Source organism: Monodelphis domestica, chromosome 1 (genome assembly GCF_027887165.1).
Source record: "Monodelphis domestica isolate mMonDom1 chromosome 1, mMonDom1.pri, whole genome shotgun sequence".
Taxonomy (NCBI): Eukaryota; Metazoa; Chordata; class Mammalia; order Didelphimorphia; family Didelphidae; genus Monodelphis; species Monodelphis domestica.
Window position 1 is genome coordinate 89,145,287 of NC_077227.1, and position 25,475 is coordinate 89,170,761.

Genomic DNA, 25,475 nt, shown 5'->3' on the forward strand with positions numbered 1-25,475 from the left:
AATTCATAGTACATCCCTGAGGACTGGAAGTGTTTGGGAAAAGCTGATAGGAACACATGATATTGAGAAAAGTGATTAACCCAATATTTCAAAATTCTTGAATCTAAAAGGAAAGTAAATATAATTATTTAGATGAAAGATATGAGTATTTTAGCTCTTAGGTCTTTGAATCAAAGTTGTTAAATCCAACACTTTCAGCACAAATCAAAGTGGGAAAAAACTAAATATTTTCAAAATTATCAGTTTTGGATAAGGTCTAACAGGATCATTATGATAAAACCTTCTAACGATCTTACTTGTGTATAAATTAATATATAGTAGATTTAGAACATAGTCTTCTATATTTGGTCCTCGAATCATTTAGCAAAGAAGAAAGGAGAGATAGAGGGAAACCTCTTGTGGTTACAACTATATTTTATGTTCTTTAATTTATGGTCAATTATGTTGGAAATGGTTATACTAATTCTACATTATAATCATTATACTATAGAGAAAAAATGAGATGGCAGGCCAGTTTGAAGTAACATTCCATTTAATGCTGATTTTATAGCAAAACCATTGTCCTACACAATGAATTCTTCACTTTAATAGGTTTCTGATGTTCTACAATTTTCCTACTGAATATTTGAGGACTAAGGCTGATATGAAAAGTCTTATTTTTCAATCCTCATTTTTCCAAATATGTTTTCCAAAATAATAAATGGTACTTAAACTGAAATGACAAACATTTTGTCTGTAACTTACAAAACTACTTCTGGTCCTTTTGAAATTAGTTCTGCAAAACTTGCCAAAAATAATTAGGATGATAGTTCAGCTATGTGAATTCCTCTGTTCTATACTAATAAGGCAAATAATGACTGTAAGATTTTTACTTCTCTCTTTGTGCTAGCAAACAATGGAATCAAAAGGGCTAGCTCAAAGACCCATATAAGAGATATAAGCAGAACACAGACAGTTCTTGCTTTATGGATCTGGTATGTAAAACAATTTTTATGTGATGCAGATAGCCATTTTGATGTATTTGAATTTGTGGAGAGAGAATGCATGTGGAGAGAGGAAAGGAGACAGAGCACAGTTTAAGGACATGAAGGGGGCAGGGAAAGAGAAGCAGGATCAGGAGAACTATGTAGGGCTAGAAGGCCATGGTCAGCCACATGGGGGACCCCTAGAGGAAGAACACAAGTCAGCCAGACATGGGAGCCAGACACTGGGATATATGAGAGGACAATCTATCCATCGGGCCCAGGACAGACTGAAGACAAATATGCAAGGGCTTCGACACACAAACACAAGGGTGGGTGGGCAGATCAGGGGAAAGGTCTCCTATACAAATTCTACTTTCACCTGGAAAGTTTTCCTTTTCTTTAGGGCATTTTCTTTTTTTTGGTGGTGAGGCTGTGAAGTGCCAAGCCAAGGTGGGGAGGGGAGAAAGAGACACACACAGATAGACAGACAGACACAGAGACAGAAAAAAAGAGAGACAGAGAGAGGCAGTATTGTACAGTGAAGTTTTGGGGGTTTGGGGGGGGGAATGTGGATTTTTTTCAGAATTCTTTACTTAAAGTTAAATTTGTATAATACAAACTTGAATGAAGTGAGGGCTCTGTACACCATTTTAATAATGAAAGAAGAGAATCACCAATGTCTAAAAATCTCCTTAAAAATACCTAAAGCAATTATATCCTTTTTCTTTCAGTTAAATCTTATAGTGCAGAAGTATTTATACTAACAAGATGATTCTCATTTTTAAAGTTATTGTTGAATATGAAAATATAAGGCAGGATCTTGGACCTAAAGAAAATGAAAATAAAATACATGATTGCTAAAGTTCCTCATTTTTAAAATATGCATATAGTTTCATATTGAAATGAGTTTTGCTTTGAAACAAAATTATGAAATACATATGTAAATTATGTGTGTGTGTGTGTGTGTACACATACCCCTTGTTGAAATAATCCTTCTATTACTGATTTGTCCATTTGTGAATTTTCATCCATTGCTAGTACCAAAGGAGCAATTTCTTTCTCTGCAAATTTTTTAACTGTAGGAGAAAAAAAAGAAGAAATCTATTCATCTCCTAAGAGATTATCATATTAATAGAAAAAACAAGATTACAGTGCATTATCTAGATGAATCAAATATTAATGTTTTTTAAAAAATATTTATACAGGTATGATTTTTATCCTGTTTGCCACTCTCTCCTGATATTTCTATTCTTTCCATATTTTCAGGATACTACTCCTTTGTGGTTAACTTCCAGCCCATTAGACTGACCCTTCGTGGTTTCCTTTGTAGGATCATCATCTATGTCCTATTGCCTGTAGGTGCTCTTTGTTCTGGCCCCCTTTCACTCATTTCTTTTTACAGTCTCTCTCTTAGAAGTCAATCTCATCAGTTCCTATGGGGGTTCAGCTATCATCTCTATGCATATGATCCCCAAATCTATATCTTCTCCTCTATGCTTCAGGCTTGCATCACCAACTATCTATTACACTTTTCCACCTGGACGTCCCATAGGCACCTCAAACTCAACATATACTAGAAAGAACTCATAATCCCTCCCCTTCCAAACCCACCCTTTCTCCTTATTTGTCTTTCTGTTGAGGATACCACTATTCCTTCAGTGACTTTCAAGTTTTTGAACAGGAGTCAACTTAAGGTCTTTCACTCACCATTCTTACCTTTGGAATTTGTTTTTTCTTTTTGAAGGGTTTGCAAGTTTACTAAGTGTTGTTTTGTATTCAATTCAATTTAGCCTTTAAAATAATCTAATAATGAAATGGTTAGTCTAGCTCTTTCAACTATTTTGAAACATAAGCTGGGTGACTATTTACTATTATCTGTAATACTGGACAAAACCCCCTAAACAATTATATCTTTTTTTGGGTTGATTCAGTATGGATGTTTCTCTAGAAAGGGCCAAAGCAAATTTTCACATGTTAACATCAGTAACAATCCATTAAGATTGTCCCCATTGCCATATTTCTAAGTCTAACTTCACAATAAAGTTGTTAAGATGATGTAAAAAAATGAAATAAAGCAGATAAAATTCAATTTTAAATTACACATTTGTAATTGTGCCACTGGTATCTTATGAAGATATACATTCAAAGGAAAAACAAGATTCTGTGTGTAAAGAAGGACTACATGCAAAAAACTTGACAGCATATAATTGTTGTGTCATCATTTATCTCAGCACAGCATTGGGTGGAAGGAGGGGCAAGGTTGGCCAGGGAGAAATTGTTTTGCAACAACAAATATCTACTGAGATAGACTTATGGTTAAATGACATCCTCCGAAAGTGAGGGAGGCTTAATGATGAATAAACTGTCTCTTCTCTTACTGAGTGGAAAAAGATGACACTCTGTCCCTTGTCATCTACATGTGCTTTTTGTATTTTGAGAGCTTCCCAACTATGGGAAATTTATTCCTGAAAAGCAGGTGAGGTACTAAACTAGCTTCCCTCTCATTGCCTATCTTCAGTTTAAAAAAAAATTATGGGTGTCTCTTGCTACAATACTTTACTCTGAAAATCTGACACTCAGCACTATTTACTAGACGAAAGTTTGTTTTAATGACTTGGGGGTTATGTAAGGAATGTTCCACAAGTATTGATCTCTTTAAGAGTGTGAATTAAATATCTGGAGGACCTCCAACCCAGTCCATTTCCAGAAGACTTACCACAAGTAGCCATAGGAGTCAGTCACATGTCTTGAGTTTGCCAATGTGGAAGGCCAGGTTCTTGGCTGGTGGAAGCCATGGAGGCCAGAAGATATGACGTATGGGGACTGAGGCCATGGGCCACTTGAAGGGTGGGGGGTAGAGTTTAGAGGGAGCTTGAAAAGCCAGCCTCTCTCTGCTATTACTCTGGGCTTGTTGCAGAAGCTCTCTCTGAGTTGTCCAGGCTGGCTTATCTAGGTAGCCATTTTTGACAAGCAGAGGCATATTAGGGACTTTGCCAGGCTGGAATTGGGAACCCGATCTTACTTTAAGTTAGAAAGGCTAGAAACCCGATTTCTCTCTTTCCTTTTCTTTATTAATACTTATCAATTTAGCATAAAGTCTCCAGGGTTAATTTGTAAACAAGGATCAAGTTATCTAGTTTGGCATATTTTTTGTGCTGTTTTGATACAACTGTCTACAGATACTCAGATTAAAGTATCCAAGGTATCCTTAATCAAGGTCTGGATATCATCTGCTTTGGAGATGTTATTTGAGGCATGATTTAACAATTTGGTAAGTTTCATATAGTAAGGACTAGACACTGGGGTAAATGTTTCCTCCTTTTTCTCTCTTGGTCGCATATTTCCCCAATTTTTACCCATCCTTTCCAGAGGAACCATTACACATTTCTGTCTCTATTTTTGATTGTCAGCCAAAGAAATAAACCAGGATTAAAAGGATCCAGATATAAACGAGGTAGATTATGTCCAATCTGAAATTGAGGATTATGGTAACCAGCTCTTTGGCCAGGAACTTCACCTTGGCTAAGTCCATAAGACTGTCCCAGGCCTTTTGGGCCTCCCCTTGGTTAGTGCATCTGAGCCCCATTATCTCCTTATCTTAGCTGCCAAATCTTCCGAATTCAATCACTTCAATAGCACTTACATTCATCTCTTCTATTTTTTTACATCATACACTCAAACACATGGTACACTCATCATCTCTTAACTAGACTATTTAAAACAACTTCCCAATCGATCTCCTTGTGTCCAATCTCTTTCCACTCTAATCCTTTCTCTATATAGCTGGCAAATTGATATTCTGAAAACAGAGGTCTGACTATATTACTCTTCTTCATGAGACGGTTCAATAGTTCCCCGTTACTTTTTGGGGCAGAGAAACAGAGAGAGATAGAGACAGAGACACAGAAAGAGAGACAGAGAAAGAGAGACAGAGAGAGAGAGAGAGAGAGGAGGTGAAAGAGAACAGATAGATGTTCTGCTCTCATAAATGGATCTTTAATTTAGGGATAATATCTAGAATTGATGTATGTGGTTTTGGAAAATCACAAATGATTCTGGAATTTTTCTGAAATTCTTAGGGAGATTCCTGACTGATCTTGTCTTAGTTTCTTCAGATGACCTAAGGCCAGGATTTGATCTAGCCCTGATTTGTATTTACTGTAGACCTAATTAATTCAACATTCCTGTTCAGGTTTTGTGACTAAATTGTGATAAATTAACTATTGCCAAAATATGTAAGAATAACTGTTATAATGTAGACTCATAGGCTTTAAGGAATCCTTAGAGAGTGTAAATGATCAGAAAAGCTTGTTTGAGGTATATGGAAATTCTTAATTGCTGATAAGCAGAATTTCTCTCAGCTCAGATCTCTTCAGATCTCCAGGCAGGTCCCCATCTAGGACCCAGGCATTCACTGAGGACACTCCCCTAAAGGCCCTGTGCCCACAGACTTTCCTTTCCTGTTCAAGTTTTGGCTACTCCCCTGTGGGATATGTGGACCTTGCATTTGTAACCTTGTCACTTTTCTAGTTGCTTCTAGAGTAAAAGCACTCATGAGAGTCACCCAGATGCCCCTGTAACCTCGGCAACTATTCTAGCCTGAAGCCCTGGACATTGCCTACAGTCAATATCTCTCTCCTGACAATAGGCAGGGACAGCTCTATAACCATTCTCAGCTCTGAAGAAACTACAGAATACTGAGACCATTGCCCCTTTTCCATAGATATTTGTAGAGGGGGGAGATGACATGGGCATCACACCCCCAGAAACTAGGGTAGACTATTATCAGGGAAATTCCTTTGCTCCCTTACATCCTCATGATACTGATCATACTCATATGGGGCTAGTTAAGGAATCTGTTCTATGCATAACTACTGTCCAGCTAATGGTCCTTCGCCAGCATTATCAAACCCTGACTCCTGCTGAATCCCCTTATAATTATACGGTTGCATGAGGAAGGTTCCTCATGTACAGCAGAAGTAGGGAATGAAGGACCAGGCCAGGAACCTATTTTCTCCCTGACCCCCTGCCCCTAGAGCCCCTTCAGTTAAGTTAATGAAGAACCAGTTACCATACCCTGGAATGTGCTAGGGACTGATAACACCCCTGACCCCAGAAGTCCCTGTCCCTCCCCCTCCTGACATATGCCAGGAGCCATAAAGACCCTAACCCCAGGAGTCCTTGTCCCTCCCCCTCCTGATATTCCAGGAAATGATAAGAATCCCAGTCCCAGGAGTTCCTGTTCCCTTCCCCACCCCACCCCAGGAATTCCTCTGCACTTCCTCTACCACAAAAGTGTATAAAAAGCCTGCAAACCCCAGACTCAGGGCCAGCCACCTTTTTAGGGCTGAGCCCCAAGCTATAGTTTGGTTAATAAAGTACCTCTTGTGTGTTGCATTACCATGTGTGTGTGTCCTCCTTGGAATCTGAACCAGAACCGGGCAGAACACCCTTTCCAGATTTAATACATATTCCTCCCCCTCATACAAGCTATTCTCTAGTCAAAATGACCTCCCTGTACTCTACACTCCATCTTGGGTCTCTGTGTCTTTCCATAGACTTTCTCCCATGCTTGCAATGTCCTCCTTTTTTACCTTTGCCTCATGGAATGTTCAGCCTTCAAGGCTCAGCTCAAATGCTACTCTACTCTCTTTATGAGGCATTTCTAGGTTCCCTAAGTTATACCTCCTCCCCCTTCTCCTAATGACTATATTTATCTAATACATAACCTATATATACTTATCTGTAAATATACTGCATCTCCTCCAGAACTCAAGAGCAGGACCTGTCACTCTTGTTATCTGCATCCCAAAGTCTAACACAATGCTAGCCACATTGCAGATGCTTTAGAAATGCTTAGGGATTGCTCAATACAGTTTTTCAGACTTACAGAAATCATGATTCCAAGTGGTAGAAATAGGAGAAAATCTCAACTATAATATGTGAAACTTCACAGTAAAATTGGATGATAAGGATGTCAGCATATGTTGAGCAAATACTTTCTAATTTCACTGCCCTCAAAATTACTTCCTTTAAGAAACACATTTTCAAGTTAAGGGGAATCATGGAAAATATTATATGCTCTAAAGACTATTAAATTTAATTCATTTTCTTAAATATGAATTGGAGTCCTACCATAAAAAAACATAAAGCTCTGGTTTATAATGAGTATTTAAATGAACATTTGTTGTCTAATTTGATAGTATGTTATTGACTGGAGACTTGGAACCATCAAATTCATTTTAGTTCTAAACAAAAAAAAAAATTTTTGGTCAAAAGATTTAAAAAACAGTCCACAACACATGGAAGCTAACTACCTGTAGTATTAAACAAAGATTAATTATACAATTGGCTTATGTAATGGAAAATTTAAAAGCAAACACTTACCCATGTTTTTAATCATTGTTTCCTCTTCTGTAAATGTTTGAAGTGGAGCAAATACTACCCCATTATTTGGTATGCTATCTAAAGCTTCTGACTGAGAAGATTTTAAAAAACAAGGAGGAGTTTTCCAAGAAGACAGGCAAGTCAGGAAATTTCTTCTTAGCTGTTGGCAGCCCCACCAAAAACAAAACAAAACAAACAAGTTTTACATTAAAAGTTTATTAAAGGAATTCACATTGACTCATACATTTCTCATAGCTCCTTCATAGCAATGAGGGAGCATAATATAGTATGTAATCTAATAGCTGAAAAATATTAAACTTTTTCCATCCATCATTTTTTGTTTTCTATCATATATAAATATGATGGTGCGATATTTAATCACTGATAAATGAGCGATTTCAAAATGAGTGAATTTTGAGGAAATATTTTTCAAAACTTTATTTTGTTGTTTTCTATCCAAAACTTCTATTGAAAAACAAAAAAACAAACAAATTTCTCTGCCTTCTTGCACATAGTTTAATGTTCTCCTGATGATTCATTCTTATTCTGTGGTAGAAAGTTTGATAGGTTTAATGTAAAATAAATTTTAATTCTGATACTTAAAAACCACTGTGACCTTGGGTGAATGACTTCACTTTCTAAAGGCCTCAGCAGTATAGAGATACCTTCAGGAGTTACTGAAGTGTGTAGTGGAAAACAATCCCGAGTTGCTCTATTTAGCTAAAAACATGCCAAATGACAGACTAAAAATATTATGGGGAAGACTAGGTGGTACAGTGGATAGGGCAGAGTCAGGAAGCCCTGAGTTCAAGTTTGGTTTTAGAAACTTATTAGCTGTGTGACCTTGAGCAAGTCATTTAATCATTATTGACCTCAGTTCCTCATTTGTAAAAGGATACACATTGGGGAAGGAAATAGCAAACCACTCCAGTTAATTTGTCAAGACTGTGTGTGTGTGTGTGTGTGTGTGTGTGTGTGTGTACACACCTGTGTGTGCTTTCTTTCCCTGCTCTTGCCTCTCAGCTGGGCATTCTGAAGGCTCCAAATAAAGGTGTTTTTTTTTTCTTTTAAAAAGTGAAAGTGGAAAAAAGTTAAAGCTGAAGAGACAGTATCTGGAGCTTTGGCATTGACAGCCCTTATATGAAACACAGGGGGAGCCCTTCTCTGGCACTTCTTCCAGAAATGGAGGAAAGTGAAACTGGGGCTAAGGGAGCTAGGCCCAATTAATAGTCTGATACCTGACAGAAGAATCTCAAGAAATCACTTGTATCTAGCCAGGGCTGAATAAGTCATCTGTGAAAAAAAAGGGGGTAGCAAATTGTCAGTAATTATATGGATTCCTTTCCAGAAAATAGAGGAATAAATTTATTCATTTTAATTCTTCGAAAGGTTAAAAGAAACTGATTTTGTACATAGTAAGACAAAGTTAGAAACTTTTTTCTTGCTCCAATAATGATTAAATGGCTATGAGAGGGCAAAATCCTCCCAAAAGGCACTGCTATACTTCCTCTGTTATTAAGTACTCATTGCTAAACAAACGTTTCAAATACTGAAAACTCCAGGCCTCCTTTTGACAATCTGGTTATGTGGCTGTGCTTGTTTTCCCCAAGGAATGCAGCCTTCTCTGTTCTGCAGGAGGTAAATGCAGATGTAAGAACTATTAAAAATTCATCACTGACAGTGAATTGGATCCAAATATGCAAGTAATGGAAACAGGGAAGTTTGAGGCTAGTTGCAAAGCCTGACATCTGGGTTGATTTTGGTAGAATCAACCCTGGAAGGGTCAGAGACAAAAGCAGAGAGGACCAGGAGGGATTAACCTCTTTCAGGTCTTACAACTGGGAAGAAGGGAAGGGAAAGGAAGGCACCCTACCTGTTTTGGAAAGGTAGTGGTAGGTTTAGAGATGGAGGAGAAGGATGAAAATAGAAATGGGTACTTTTGGGCATAGGAAAATGGAGTTTTAGGGGTAGGGAGGTGGTGTTTCAAAGAGGGAAGGATGGTAGTATTTTCATGTTTGGGGGAGAAGGTAGTTTTTGTTCATGGTGGAGTTTTGGTAGGAATGCTTAGACCTTTGGGGAGGTCAGGAGATAGATGTTTGGAAGGGGCCATGTTATTTAGGTGTTGGGGATTTTGGTGGTTTGGAGTGGGGAGGGAAAGCCTTGTTGGTGGTTTGGGGAAGTTGCTCTTTTGGTGGTTTTGGGGTGAGGGTCATGAATGTTTTGGTGGGAGTTTTGTATGTGGAGAGTTCGTTTTTATTGATTTGGAGAAGCAAGGTGGTATTTTGGTGGGTTTGGGCGGGTCGTGTTTTAAGGGGGATTTTGCGAAGAGTCACGGCATTTTGGGGGATCGTTTGGGTTGTGACCCGAGTGTCACAGCTGGAGGGAGCGGGGGTGATAGTTGAGGGGGTGTCCGGGATAAAGGGCTAGGAGGCAGCCCGGGCTGGGGTTGAGGAAGGCAGGACTGGGGAGAAAGGACCTGAGGTTCAGGGGCCTTTCCCGGACTGCGCCTGGAGTCCGTTAGCTTTGGGACAGGGACGAAGAAGTAACGGTGACCCTCCCTCCTCGACCGGCAAGGGGGAACTCACCAGGCCGCCCGTGCCGAAGCGAAGGAACTGCGCTGTCATCAGCTCCATTTCGGCTTCTCTTCAGTTAGATCGCCCTAGCTGTGACCCAGTGCAGGGGGCCTCGAGAGAGGCGGGAGGGTGACAAGGAGGCAAGGCAAGGGGAGGGGCTGATAAGAGCCGCCCCGTACACACCCCCTACGGCAGCTCCTCCGCCCACCTGAGGCTCCCAAGGGAGGCTGGCTCGGACATTTATGGGGAGAGGAGGAGTTTATTTAAAAAAAAAAAAAGCCGTGAATGTTTTTCTACCGGAGTCGTTCTTCCCCACTCCCTCTCCGGAGGCGTCTCGGGGCGCGAGCGATCGCCGTTCACGCGAGATTTGAAGACAGGGCAGGGGGGCGGGGAAGGGGAGGGAGCGGAAACACAACAAACATGGCGGCAGCGGCGGCGGCGACGACGGTGACGAAGACATCGACGGCAGCGGAGGTGGAGGTGGCAGCGGCGACAGAGACGACGACGGTGTTTGTTCGGGGCGGTTGTCAAGAGGTGGGCGAACTGGACCAGCCCTGGAGGGGTGGGCCGCAAGTGCGTGTGCGCGTGTAAGGGGAAGGGAGCCGGGGAGGCTCGGGGCCTCCCTGGGGACTGAGACGGGAAGGGCGGGGAGTCTGGCATTTCACATTCTTGGGCGAGGGAGGGGGCCGAGGTGAGAGGTCACGACCCGGCGCCGGGGGCTGCGCTCTGCCTCAGTGCGGCTGGAGAGCGCTGAGCCGCGCAGCGCGGAAAGCACCAAGATTGGTGGACTGAACTGGAGCATTCTGGGCGCCGGCCGCAGGCTAAGGAGAAAGAGGAGGGGCTGCTGGGCGGTCCAACAGGTGGCTGCTGCTAGAGTCCACTCGGTCTCTGGGACCCCGCTCTACCTGCGAGAAACTTCGGAACCTCCCGAGTCCTCCTGGTTTTAATGTTTATGGAAATGTTTTGCTTCTAACATCCTTTCCAAGTAGAGCCCTCGCCCCTCTCCTTTCCAGAGAGCCATCCCTCATAAATAAAGAAAAAAGAAAACACTTAAAGTGACAGCATATTTGGAACATTCCACTCTTATCTCTGCAAAGAGAGGAAGGGGGATTTTCCTTCTCTTTCCGCCCCCACCCCCACCCCAGCCTAAGCAAGGACTTTGCACAAGTTCTACTTAGATGTCAAGCCAGTAAACTTTTACTACTACGTGCCCTGCAGGCACCGTGCTACACCTTGGGAATACAAAGATACATGAAAAAAAGTCTCTTAAGAGCGCCCATGCCGATAAAGGAGACCACATGTAAACAACTATGTACAAATAAGATACACACGATAAACGGAAAGAATGCTTTAAAAAATTGTATGTAAATGAATGTAATAAGAGCATTTATTGTTGTGAAGAGAATATAAGATATTGTAAAGCGCTTTGTAAACCTTAAAACACCATATAAATGCCAGCTTTTTTCATTTGACCAGCAAAACATTAGAGTTTGTGGAAGATTAAAATCTTCAGATGAATAGATTTGGGGTGATGATTTGTGTGCCTTCTATAAACTTGGCCTTAACTAAATAAATATTAGTTTGATTTAAAGATAGGCTAGCTAGAACAGTTGCCTACTTCTTGATAATTTGGTATTCCCTGTTGTGCCAGATAGAACCTGAAATGAAAGAAGAGTGTTATATGAGGAAGAAATTAAGATTTTGGAGTACAATTTCTGTACACAGGAAATAAAACTTATTGAACCTGCTCTTTCTATTTTGAGCTACTTGGGAGTCCTCTTTCCTGCCCTGTAACGTTTTTCTCCTCTTTTAATTAGACCTAACTCTTAGATTGTTACTTGATCAGAGAAAGGTAACATTTATAATTCCTAGCCAAGAAATGAGCATGCATTTTCTTTCTGCCCTCAGAATGTTTTTCAGCAGAGGTGAAATATTATTTAGAATTGAATTGAGGCAGAAAGGGCCAATGAAGTCGTGATATAAAGTGTCTTTTGTTACCTTGTTTTTCTCTTGTGGTTGGGTAATGTTTTCAATTTTGCTTTTCATATCCCAGCATTTCTGAGGATGGAACTAATCATAAAGACTTACCCAGTTTTTTTGTTATGGCTAGATAGGATCCTCAGCTCTTGAAGGATGTTCCAGGATAGTACAAACTCTGGTAGACTGTAAATTGGAAAGACTTCTAATATTGTGGGATTATATAGTCTGTCTTTTTTCTTTGTTCTACCCTAGCCAAGTTCAGAGGAGCTTCTTAGTAGGTTGACCAAAATGTAATGAATTTTTCTTCCACAGTAAGCCTCCAAGACCATCAACCTACTAATATGTTAAAAGAATTCCATATTATATACTTCTTTCAAGGAAATTAGATATGCAATTCAACAAGCATTTATTAAACACTATGAGCCAGGCAATATGCCAGGTGCTGAAGACACAAAAGCAAAACAGTCTCTGCCCTCAAGGAGCTTCTATTCTCTTTGTTTGGGGAAATTTCAGATATTTAGAAATTTAAATACAGAATATATATAAAATAATTGCCAGGAAGAGGGTGGTGGAGCAAAAGAAGGGTTGGGGATTTGAGGCAGAAGGGAGAAATTGGCAGGTAGGAAAGGAAATTTCAATGTAAGCAGCCTATGACTCAGAATCACAAGCAATTAGATTGAAGCTTTAGAACAGTAAGTTATCATAACCCTTCACAGGATCTGTGGAGATCACCGATATACAGGTATTCCATAGATATTATGCCTTGCCTTTTTAATAGTTTGTGAGGAGCCAATCCCAAGCCTGATCTTTTAAAAAATTTGATGTGAAGAAATTTAATTTATAATATGAATTCAAAAGTCAGTTTTAACTTTTAGGTAGGTCATTGAGTGAGTCATCAATTTAAATGATAGAATAATTTAATTTTTAAAGTAATTTTTCATCAATTTTACAGTATTATTGAATGCTTTTACACATTCATCAAGTGGGACAAACTAAAATCCAATTTCTAAAATATTGTTGCTGGAAAGCATTGATTTGGGAAATAAATAAATCCGCAAAAGTGATACATTTTACATAAGGGTACCCTATATTCAAAACAATCAACAGACATTTTAAAGTGCTTTACTATTTGCACAGCAGTATGCAAAGTGAAGAGGATAAAAGGAAAGATCAAAATGTCCTCTAACTTCAAAGAGCTCACTTTCTATTGGAGAGATAACATGTTGATAATTAGGTACCTACAGAGTAGATCAGAGGGGAAAGGCTCTAACACAGGGGTCTCCAAACTTTTTACACAGGGGACCAGTTCACTGTCACTCAGACTGTTGGGGGGGCTAGACTATTAAAAAAACTATAAACAAATCTGTATCCTGCTGTTTGGGATAGCAGAGGCTGCAGTGCTGTCTGTGATGGGCCTATCACACCTTGCACAGGCCCATCACTGCCATCACTATACCAGGCAGCAGTATACACAGTGCGGAATCCCCTCCCCTAGATTGCTGCTCACCATGCTGACATCTTCCATTGTGCAGCCACATAATCCTTTGCACATTGCCTCGTTCTCATTCAGTTACTCTCAGAACAAAGCACCATGCAAAGGATTATTTTACCAGTAGCAGTACTGTAAGTGAGCTATACTGTGCTTTGCAGGCTGCCACATCCTGTGCACCTCTTACTGACCACCAGTGAAAGAGATGCCCCTTCCGGAAGTGTTGTGGGGGCTGGATAAATAGCCTCAGAGGGCTGCAGTTTGGGGACCCCTGCTCTAGTATCTAGGGTGTCCAAGAAAGCCTCCAGCAGAAGATGGTGTTTGAACAGAGGCTTGAAGGAAGCTATATTTATCAATCTGTTTGAAATTCTTGTTTTCCTCCAAAATCATCTCAAGTGCCACTGACCTCCATGAAAATGTTCCTGTTCTCTTCCTAGTTCATTTCAGTTTGTCCTTATCTTATGTGCTTATTAGATTATTTTATGTGTATACACACACTTACATATACACATACATATATTATTCCCTTATTTGATTGTGAGGTTTTTGAGTATAGGAATTTTTACTTTTCATCACCTAAGCAATGTGATATAGTAATTAATTAGGATGCTGCACTTGGAGCAAGAAAAACTTGGATTTAGACCTTACTTTCAATATTAACTCTGAGACAATGGATAACTCACTTAAACTCTAGGTATTGGTTTCTTCAACTGTAAAATAGGGGTACCTATATAGTACCTGTATTATAAAATTGGGCTTGGTAGTCTTGAGATCACCAAGACATTTTACTCTTAAGAGAGATTTGTGGCTTATAAAATCTATGCAAAGAAACCAGTTAAAAAATAAGGCTTGATAGTCGAAGCTATACGGTTATAAAACATATTCATGAGAAAATACTGGCTACAATTTTTAAGATTACTACAGCTGTGCCCCCAAATAATATTGTATCAACCACAAGCTTCTTTTTCTCCCAGATTTGCAAAATTCACATTTTCCCTGAACTCTTACATAAAAATTGGATGAGGCACCCAAAATCAGTATAAGAGCCCCTCTCTCAGAAGGGCATCTTGGAGCATACCTCTCCTGCAGAATAGACCTTTATCTCTGTTTCTCAAAGGAGTGCCACCCCCTACATGAGTTAAACTATGTTAGTTTTATGCCTTAGTTGTATATCAGGTTGCCTTTTCTCTCTTCTCCCTCTTCTACATTGCTTACAATAAATATTTGCATCAAACTAATTCCCATTGTTTTATATGTTATTCTCAGTATCTGAACTCATTAAGAGGTTCTCCCTAGACATAAATGGGCATAAATGGGGTACCTGGAGAAAGACTTAACTTACTGATAGCTGCTCCTACAGTAGTAGAGCAAGACTTTGTGAGTCTAGTCATAGAAAGCAACGAACAACAGGGGAACCCTATGCTCTCCCAGAAGAGACTCCCTTATGCCAGAGGATGGTCACAACCTATCTCTTACAATTAAAGTTAGACTTAAAACTGTGTAAAGTATATTGTGTGCTTTAAGAATTATTTAAATACTAGTTGTTATTATTGCCAAGTAAGTATTTGCCACTTGGCAATAACTGAAAGAAATCACATTTGGTAAATCATTTAAAAGCTTGGCAATAATGTTTTTTTATTCTGTTCCACAGAGATTAATTAAACATCTACTCTATAGAGAGCTCTAGACCTGGAGTCAGAAAGAGCTGAGTTCAAATTTGGCTGCAGACAGTTATGGCAGAGACTGGCGAAATAAAGCAATTTTAAAAAATTGTTCTTTGCCTTTTTATTGGACCTTCTGACTAAAGGACAGTGCCATGAACTTATAGGGCCTCCATTAAAAGTGGGGGCTCCACACAACCTTCTTCCCATTTCCCACTGTACTACCTTTGGACATCTTTGAACCTCTCCATTTTGTCTTCCTTCCTTAGGAAATTCATCATTGCTATTGAGTCTACCTTAGTATTCACAACTCATGAGTCTACCCCTGCCTATCTGATTTGATCCTCTGACTTAAGGGTAGGGCCTCCATTTAAGGAGGGAACTTAGTAGTCTTTCCCCCATTTCCCCCTAGCTGCATTGCCTTTGGATTTCCACTCATTCCCCTACATCTAGTATCCCCCTGCCTTTCAGTTTCCTTTTGGGTGTTATCCTTCTGCAGTCATTAGATTGCAAACTCTTGGAGGGCAGAGACTGTCATTCTTTTTATTTGGATCACCAGTGCTTAGCACAATGACTGGCACATAGTAAGTGCTTAATATTTATTGACTAACTTTAGTTTGCTTTAGTTTCCTCATCTGTAAAATGAAGATGATAGGAGCAACTACTCTCAAGAGTTGTGAGGATCAAATAAGGTAATATTTAAATGCTTTGCAAACCTCAAAGCACTATATGAGTGCTAGCTCTCATTACTATTACTATTATCATTATTATATACAAGGAGCTTTCATAGGTATAGGTATATGATCCTCATCTTTTAGAAATTCATTGAACAAATATGCCTGTACATTTTTTTCATCACTTTGTTTTTCTCAGTAGATGGTTGTGACAATATTTTCATTAAACATTGTAATGATATATTAGGCCTAAAAATGCTAATTATGTATGTGCATCAGAACTGTTTTACTGGATGCATCTTAATTTTTGGCTTTCTTTTGCAGACCTCTGTAGGACTTTTCAATTTTAGTTGAAAGTCTCTCAATGGCCTTTTGGAGTCAATTAATGTATTTCCAGAGAGGATTTCAATTACTCTACATTTCATCAATGTTGGAGTGGAAAGAAAAAAGTGGAATTGATTTGGGTTGAAAAGGTAAACTTATGTCTATCTTATTATTATTGAAAATCTTTAAAACATTGTAGACATAATTTAATGCTTGTACAAGATAAGAAATATAACTTTCTATAAAAACATTAGTATTTTACAAAGTAGAACAAGATTGAATTAACAGACAGCTAACAAGCAAATCATGCTTTGCTTTAAATCCTTTTCCAGATCTATCTGAAGCCCTGACTTTTCCCCTGAGATAATGGTATTGAATATACAGTTCCACTTCTGTTGTTACTACTTTTCATAAAGGTCTTTCTATATTTCTCTTGTTTCATATCTATAATTCATGAAGCATTTTCCAGTCATTGTACTTATAGATTGTTACCAAGTATAGTTTTTTTTTGTTGCTATAGAGCAACTCTAAATACTTTTGAATGGGTAAGTTATTTTTATGACTTTTTTAGAATAAAGTCCTAGCAGTGGAATTGTTAGGTCAAAAGATATGATCAGTTTTGTGATTATTGTATTTTTTTATGTTGCTCTTCAAAAGGTTTATACAAATCTTCATTTTCATCAGCAGTGTATTAGAACACCTACTTAACAGCAGCAACATTGGATTTTCTAATTTTGGGGGCATTTTACATAAACAATGGTTTATATTTCTCTGTTATGGAATTTGAATATCTTTTCACTGAGACATGAAAAGTTTGTATTTTCTCTATAAATTGCTAATGTTTTCTGGACCATTGATCCACTAGAGAGCTTGTATTTTTTTATAGATATGTATACATTCCAAATGTTAGACTTTTATCTAAGATTATTTTTGTTGTATAAAATCCTTTTATTTTTGTTTTCAAATCCATTGATTTTTATTTCCAATTATTCTCTGACGAAAGTGTTCCTATCCTCCACAGTTGAGGCAAGTATATTATTCTTTTTTTGTAACAGCTTTTAAATGACTTTTAAAAAACCATTTAAGTCACCAGTCTAGTTAGTTTATTTTAGTATATGATGGGGTTATGGATCCAAACCCATTTTGTGTCATACAGCAATACCATATTAACAGCAGTTTTTATTGACTAGTGATATCATTCCCTAGTGTTTTTTGATGTAGGTTTAACAAATACTTATATTTTCTATATATTCAGTTTTATTTTCAATCTTTCATTTCTTGTCTTTTGATTCATCTTTTGTTCTGTTATTTTTTTCTAATGCCAGATAGATTTTTTTTTAAAGTAATTATTGCTTGATAATACTTTCTGTGATTTGGGAATATGCTAGTTGTGCTTTGATGATTTACTTTTTCATAGATCTCATTAGCTTTACCCCCCTATTTTTCCATGGAAATTTTATTGTAACTTTATTTAATCCTATCAAATAACCTGTTTTGTTTTGATTAGTATTGCATTAAGTTGGTCAGATAGTTGAAGAAATATTAACATTTTTTACTATAGTGGCATGAGATAACTATAAACAGAGACTATATCCCTATATTTGGTTTTTCCTTGATTTTGGTTAATACCATTTTGACAGTTGACTTTTCATAGGTCTCTTGTGAGTCCTGATAGATTATTTATTTCATTAGGACCTATCATTTCATTGTTATGGAAACTCCTTTCGATATTAAAGATTCATCTGTTAACTTATTCTTAGAGAGTTATCTGGAACACTGACTTGTCTGTGGTCTGTGGTCGTACCACTCATATTCCAGAGGGAAAACTTGAGCCCAGATCATCTCTGTGCTAAAGCTTGACTATCCACCTCACTATCATGCCTCCCTTAACAGACTAACAAACCAAATGGGGCATTTATTTTATCATTGTAAAAGTATTCTTATTTCTATCAGTTTCTTTTAATTTTTGTTAGTAACATATGGGAATATAGGTGGTTTTTAGATGAGTTTTTGAGTTTCTCCATCCTGATACTTTAGTAATTTTTTACTTCTATTAATTATCTTGGGTTTCCTGGATATACAATCATACATCTGCAAAAAAAAGAATATTTTAACTTCTTCAATACTGATGGTTAATTTTAAATTTTATTTATTGTACCTTTTTGCTATTGTTTAGATTTCAGAAAAAAATCAAATAATGATAAGAGATGAAGAAAGAATTCTAGGATTTGGGGAGAGGGATAGGGGACAGCCAGTATGATATATAGAATTGGGAGACGTGAGTTTTGATGAATTAATTGCAAGAAAGTGAGTACCACTGGATTATAACATAGTTGATGGTGAAGATTGGGAGTAGGTGTAGGAATACTGAAAAGGAAGGAGAGGGTCAAGTTTTAAAGGGCTTTAGAAACCAAATAGATGGTTCTATATTTGATCCTGGAATTAATAGGGACTTACAGGAGTTGATTGAGTAGGGAGGTGGCAGTTAGACATGTGGAAGACCATTTGAAAGCAGAATGGAGAGTGGACTAGAGTAGGGAAAGGCTTGAGGCAGGGAGAACAAACAGAAGACTACTATAATAGTCCAACTGTGAGAAGGCCCTGCATTTTGTTGGTAGTAGTGTCTAAGTGGTGAAGAGACCTTATGGAACAGATATTGGGAAGGCAGAATCAACAAGATTTGGAAACATTGGATTCGGGAGAGAGAAAAAGTGAGGAGTCCAAGATGACATCTAAGTTGCATGTCTAGGTAACTGGGAGAATGAGGAGGGTTTGGGAAAAAAGATAAATCAGTTTAGTTTTGGACACATTGAGTTTAAGATATTTCTGGGATAGCTAGTTTGAGTCATCCAATATGTAGATATCTTCTCTGCTTCCTAGAATCCATAGTTTCCTTCAAAATTCAACTCATGCATTACTTTCTATATGAAGATTTTCTTAATCTCCTTCACCTCTCCACACCCAGAATCTATTTAATTTTTCTAATATGTAATTTATATCTATTATCTCCCCTGCTAGAATGCAGTGTTCTTAAGGTTAGGGACTTGACTTTTGTCTTATACCATGATTAGTTCAGAGTAGGCATTTATTAAATGTTTTTTTTTTTAACCAACTAGCATCTAACATAGTACCTGACACACAATAGTAACTTAATAAATACTTGTTGATTGTATCTCAAATTTTGTAGCTTAGAATTCTGTATAAAAATGTAATTGTTTCTTTGATTTCTTTTGCCTTCATATCTCCTTCCTATTGTTTGTAATTTGTTTTTACTTTTTTTTAAAAAATTAGACTTATTTTAAAATAGCTTTTGGATTTATCATCTTCATCATTTTTTTTCTTTTCTCTCTGGATCTCTTCTACTGGTTATTTCTCTTTTTGTTTGTTTTTCGGTTGTTTTGTTTTCCATTTGTTGCTTTCATTTTTTAAAATTCCTTGAGTGCAAATTCAGCTAATTTTCTTATAGTTGCTAGTAACTACTTATATAGCACTCCTGTGCCTGGCACTGTACTTAGTGCTTTCCAATTATTATCCTCATTTTTACAGGTGAGGAAATTAAGACAAACAGACATTAAGTGACTTGCCGAGGTTCATGCTTCTTTTAAGTGTCTGAGACTGGATTTGAACTCAGGTCTTCCTGACTACAGGTCTGGCATTCTATCCATTGCACTATCTAGCTATTATAGATAAAAATTACTTAATGTTATAAACTTATATATGAATACTGTTTTGACTCTAGCTCACCAATTAGTAAAGTAAATTTTATTGCTCTTTTTTAATTTTTATATCTCCTAGATTTACCTTATAGTCTACTCCTCCCCCACCTAAAGATTTTTATACATAATATTTGTTTGTAATGTTATATAACCTATCATTTTTATAATTTCATCTTTCACCTAGACATCTAGTTAATTAACATATATTTCATAGTTTCCTTGTGAACCTATACTTTTCATTCATTCCATTATTATAACAAGTTTATTGGTAATTTGCTCTCTAATTCTGCAATATTTTTCTGTATTTGCTTGGATCTTTTTTTTTTTGCAGCTTAGTACATAAACAGTTATATAGGCTCCCCCCCCATTAAGCTCTCTATCTCTATCTCTTAGATCTAGTTTGTATAATATTCTGCTTATTTATGTGATTTCTTATCTTCTTTTGAATTTATGATTATCTTAGTACTACTGTTTCAAAGGATTGCTGTATGCAGTGGAACTTTCATGATTGGTTTGCTGTCATTGACTTTATTTGAAGAAAATCAGAGATTGAAATTAGAAGCTCTTGATTGAACTAAGCAATTATAATTACTTTTTTATAGTCCTTCTGGCCCGGTCCATACTGAGATCTGGAAATTCTATGACTAATGCTGGAATTTTGCTCTGTACAATTTCAAACTTCTCTTAGAGTCTGGTGACTCACTACAGTCTTTGCCTCTGTGTATCACAACAGAATGTGGCAAATCATCAAAGAGATGAGAGTAACAGATCTTATTTGTCTCCTGAGGAACCTGTAGAACTGAACATATGAACATTACTGTTGCTACTGTGCAGTGTTCTCCTGGGTCTTGCTCACTTCACTTTGCATTGTTTTATGTAAGTCTTTCCAGGTTTTTATATGATCATTTTGTTTGTCATTTCTTGTGGCACAATAGTCTTCCATTACAATCATATGCCACAACTTGTTCAACCGTTTCCCAACTGATAGACATCCCTTCATTTTTCAGTTTTGTTTTTTTTTGCCACTACAAAAAGAGTTCCTGTATTTTTTGTACAGATAGGTTCTTTTCTCCTATCTTTAATTTCTTTAGGATATAAGCATATTAGTGGTATTGCTAGATCAAGGGGTATAATACAGTTTTATGGTCCTTTGGGCATGGTACTGGATTGCTCTCCAGAATAGTTATATCAATTCACAGCTTCAACAGTATATTAGTGTCTCAATTTTAATTTCTTCATTTGAGAATTATCTGTTCATATCCTTTAACCATTTTTCAATTGGGGAATGCTTTAACTCAGTTCTCTATGTAGTTGAGAAATGAAGCCTTTGTCAGAAACACTTTGAGATTGTTTTCCCCAGTTTATTGTTTGCCTTTTAATCTTAGTTACATTGATTTTGTCTGTGAAAAACCTTTTAAATTTAATGTATAAGGTTAGATATTTTACATGTCATAATGTTCTCTATTTCTTATTTTGACCTAAATTCTTCCTTTATCCATAGATATGACAGGTAAATTATTTTATGTTCCCCTAATTTGTTTATGGTATCACCCTTTATTTCTGAATCACATATCCATTTTGAGTCATTTACCTTGGTATTTGGTGTGAGATGTCTCATTTTTTCCAAATTATTTTCTAATTTTCTGAACAAATTTTGTCAAACAGGGAGTTCTTATCCCCAAAACTTGTATCTTTACTATGATTATTTACATGTGGCATACATAGGCATGTGAATCTATTTATTTCATTGGTCCACCACTGTTTCTTAGCCAGTACTATATTGTTTTGATGGTTACCACTTTATGCTAGAGAAGACTTTTGAGAATCCTTTGGACAGCAAGGAGATCAAATCAGTCAATACTTAAAGAAATTAATTCAAATTATTCACTGGAAGGTCAGATATTGAAGCTGAAGCTTATATACTTAGGCCACATAATAAGACTAACTAGAAAAAAAAACCCAACACTGATATTGGGAAAGTTTGGAGGCAAAAGGAGAAGGGGCAGCAGAAAATAACAAATGGTAGTGTCTGAGAAACCACAACTATGAACTTTAAGAAATAGTAGAGGATAGAAGGATCTGGCATGCTATGGTCCACGGGACTATGAAGAGTTAGACACAACTGAATAACTGAACAACAACAATCACCAACCACCCTTGTAGTGGGCATTTGTGGCCTACACTGAATCTCTGGGCAATGGATCAAGGCTGAGCAGTGATTGCTTAGCCCTGCCCAGGTTGTAGTTATCACAAAGAGAATTTTCTTTTCCCTGGGATTAGGTACTGGGCATTATTCCCAGTATAGTACAGAAAAGGGTCAGAATAATGTGTGCAGACCTTGGTAGATTGTATATAATACCCAGCTTGGACCTGCTTCCACAGCAGTCATTTTTACAGTGGTGTTAAAAATTTCCCTGTTGATATTTATTTATTTCAAAACTATAAACTTTTACTTCATGTATTTTGTGACAGAAGGATTAATATGTACTTAAGGTTGATTTCTTATCATTTGTTTAAAACATTTTAGAATAAAATGTCCTTTGATATCTTTAATGATTTTTGGTTTGAATTTGACATTGTGCAGTAGCATCTCTTAACCTTTTCTTGACTTGGCAGTAGCATAGTGACATAAATTGTCTTTTTATTTTATCTCTATTTAGATCTTCCTAGATTGAATGTTGTTTCCTTTAAGCAAAAGATTATTGGATTCTGCTTTTAAATGATATTATTCTTTTTTTTGGAGATAGTTGGTGAGATAGGTAGAATTCCAGAAGACCCAAGTTCAAATTCTGCTCCAGATACTTACTAAGTACATGATCCAGGGCAAGCCACTTAACTGAACCTTAGTTTTCTCTGTAAAATGTGAACAATAAAAGCATTCATTAAAGGACCTATCATGTGCCTGGTGTTCTGTGAGATACTAGTCAGTATCTCAGAAAGCATTTATTAAGTAAAACCATCCCAGACCTTGTATTTTGACAGGGACCTTTATATATATATATTCCAAATGAAAGCCTTGATGGTTGACAAAAGTGAAGTCCAAGTTTAAAGAAACCTACATTATTATCAAAATTAGAAAAAGTAGGGCAGCTGAGTAACTTAGTGGATTGACAGCCAGGCCTAGAGATGGGAGGTCTTAAGTTCAAATCTGCCTTCAAACCCTTTCTAGATGTGTGACTCTGGGCAAGTCATTTTATCCCCCATTGTCTAGCCCTTACCTCTCTTCTCAAGGCAGAAGGTAAGGATTTAAACAAAAAATTAGAAAAAAGAATAAGAAAATGTATATTTCTTACCAAAAGACTGATTAAAAGACAAAGCAAAACAATTATAACACTAAATGTAAATGGACTAAATATTATTAATAATAGCATTTATGTAGTATTCTATAGGTATTGTTTTATTTGATCTTCACATTGTTCTAATTTGATTTCCTTTTGTGACATTTTTTACTTTCTTCAAAGCTCTTATTTGGTCTTTGTGTTTCATAACCAGTCCAGATTCTTGACTAATTTGTGTATGTTGAGGATGTCTCTTAGATATCTTTTTTTTTTTTTAATTTTAAACCCTTACCTTCCATCTTAGAATCAATACCATGTATTGGTTCCAAGGCAGAAGAGTTTGTAAGGACTAGGCAATGGGGGTTAAGTGATTTGCCCAGGATCACACAGCTAAGAAGTGTCTGATCAGATTTGAACCTAGGACCTCCTGTCTGGGCCTGGCTCTCAATCAACTAAGTCACCTAGTTGCCCCCAAATCTTGGATATCTTGCATGATTTTTCATTCTGTGTTGTTTCTGGTTCTTTATCTGAATCACTGTTGTTTTATTATATTTGAAGTTTGCTTTAAAATTTTTGGTTGGCTTTAATTTTAATATGTGTAACTTTCTTTTGGGGGTAGGACATGTTTTGTTGATTTTCTGAGGTGTAAGAATCTTGGCTTCCTTTGAGCCTCTCATTCTGCTAGACTGTATTAGTCCCTCAGTGCTATTTATCTTTTGGTATTGTAAAAATTAAATTAGTATCTAGTAATAAAAGTATTGTAGGGGGCAGCTGGGTAGCTAAGTGGATTGAGAACCAGGCCTAGAAATGGGAGGTCCTAGGTTCAGATCTGGCCTCGGCCACTTCCTAGCTGTGTGACCCTGGGCAAGTCACTTGACCCCCATTGCCTAGCCCTTACCACTCTTCTGCCTTGGAGCCAATACACAATATTGACTCCAAGACGGAAGGTAAGGGTTTAAAAAAAAAAGTATTGTATTTTTGAGGTTTATTAAGGATTATTAGAAATCAAGGAATAAAGAAATACAAAATAGAAAACCACGTGCCTAGGACTGATTAGCCCATTCAAAACCCCCCCGCACCTAGCTTACATCATTGCAGTGGAAGAGGGTGAAGTAGGCGTTGCTGCCAGTTAAATACTTCTTGTGATCTCTTGTGATCTTGTGATCTGAGGTAGAGAATCAGGTGAGATTATAGGGAATTCTGGGAAGTACCAAGGACTTCTGGGGATTGAGGTCTAGGGTTCAAATCTCCATTTTATAGTATTTCCTATGTAGCTTTGTCATGGGTTATTTTATATTTTCTGAACTGACAGATTCACATTATTAAAATCTTTCTCGTCTTTTTCACATTCTGAAGAGTATAATTTTTTTTTTAATTAATTCTCTTTGAAGGCTCAAGTTGCTTTTATCCTCTCTCATTACTTAGTCATGTCTACCTGGAGTATCAGAACCAGAGTATCAAGTGATCTGTTCATTTTGGTTATGATCACCACTGATATATCTTGTTATGATAAAAATTAATCATATTTGATCAGTCTGTAGCTGTGTTGGCAAACTTATGGCACTCGTACAGGCTGCTCTATTCCCTCTCTCCACAGTGCCTGAGGACATTTCTCACATGAACTGACTTTTTGCCCAGCAGCCCAATGGGAGGGCTTCCTCCCTCCCATGTCTGGGGTAAGGCTCACATGGACATGAGGGTTGCAGTTTGGGCACTCAAATCTCTAAAAGGTTTGTTATCACTGGTCTATAGTATTTCCATTGCAATCTGTTGATTTTACAAACATAGGCATGTATGAATGTTATATTTTTGAAAATTCGCAACTCCTACTAATTAGGAATTATAAATTTTTAAGTGTGTAGTCTTCCTTTTGGTGACAATTTTAAAACTCTTTTAAAGTGAATAAGTAGGCAAAATGTATTAAAAAATATAGTAAAATTTTTTTTCACTATTGTCTAATCCTATTGTACTCTAACCTTATCCATACTTGGAAGTAAGAAAGATATGGAATACATGTCTAATCATCTATACTATAGTGTGTACGCTTCTTAAGGGCAGAGGGCAAATGTTAGTTGTATTTGTTTGCATCTTGCTTAATGCCCAGCATAGTGTATTAAACATAATATGATTTAAAATCTTTGTTGAATATTACTGTTGAATTGTTCTGTTTATCACTACTGCTTAAGCTCTACCACATATAGTATGATTGTCTATCTGCAGAGCCCTGACTAACCTGGAATAAATGAATCTTTGTCCCAACGTATGGACGTCCAGAGGATTATGCTTCTTCCCTATAGTGATTGCTGGCCCAGGTTGCCATCTAGTACAATGGCCTCCAGGCCATTAACCCCAGGGTCTCATCACCATAGCATCCTTTTCCTGGTGCCTGCCTTCTCCCTCCAATCCCTATGAGGTCAGAGGCTGAACT

General features: G+C 37.3%; 2 protein-coding genes across 2 annotated transcripts in view; one reads left to right on the plus strand and one right to left on the minus strand.

Moving 5' to 3' along the window:
• The window catches only part of ACADSB (acyl-CoA dehydrogenase short/branched chain), a 54,795-nt gene extending 44,656 nt beyond the window's left edge, over window positions 1–10,139 (minus strand). The window contains exons 1-3 of the mRNA XM_056802888.1: window positions 9,938–10,139; window positions 7,353–7,512; window positions 1,941–2,041 (exon numbers count right to left, since the gene is read on the minus strand). Of these exons, the coding sequence (XP_056658866.1) occupies window positions 1,941–2,041; window positions 7,353–7,512; window positions 9,938–9,985 (309 nt within the window). The 5' untranslated portion in view covers window positions 9,986–10,139. The remainder of the gene's footprint in view (window positions 1–1,940; window positions 2,042–7,352; window positions 7,513–9,937) is intronic.
• A 188-nt stretch (window positions 10,140–10,327) lies between these two features.
• IKZF5 (IKAROS family zinc finger 5) overlaps window positions 10,328–25,475 on the plus strand; it is a 37,069-nt gene continuing 21,921 nt past the window's right edge. Inside the window, exons 1-2 of the mRNA XM_001376257.5 lie at window positions 10,328–10,459; window positions 16,054–16,202. The gene's annotated coding sequence lies outside the window, so the exon portion shown is untranslated. The remainder of the gene's footprint in view (window positions 10,460–16,053; window positions 16,203–25,475) is intronic.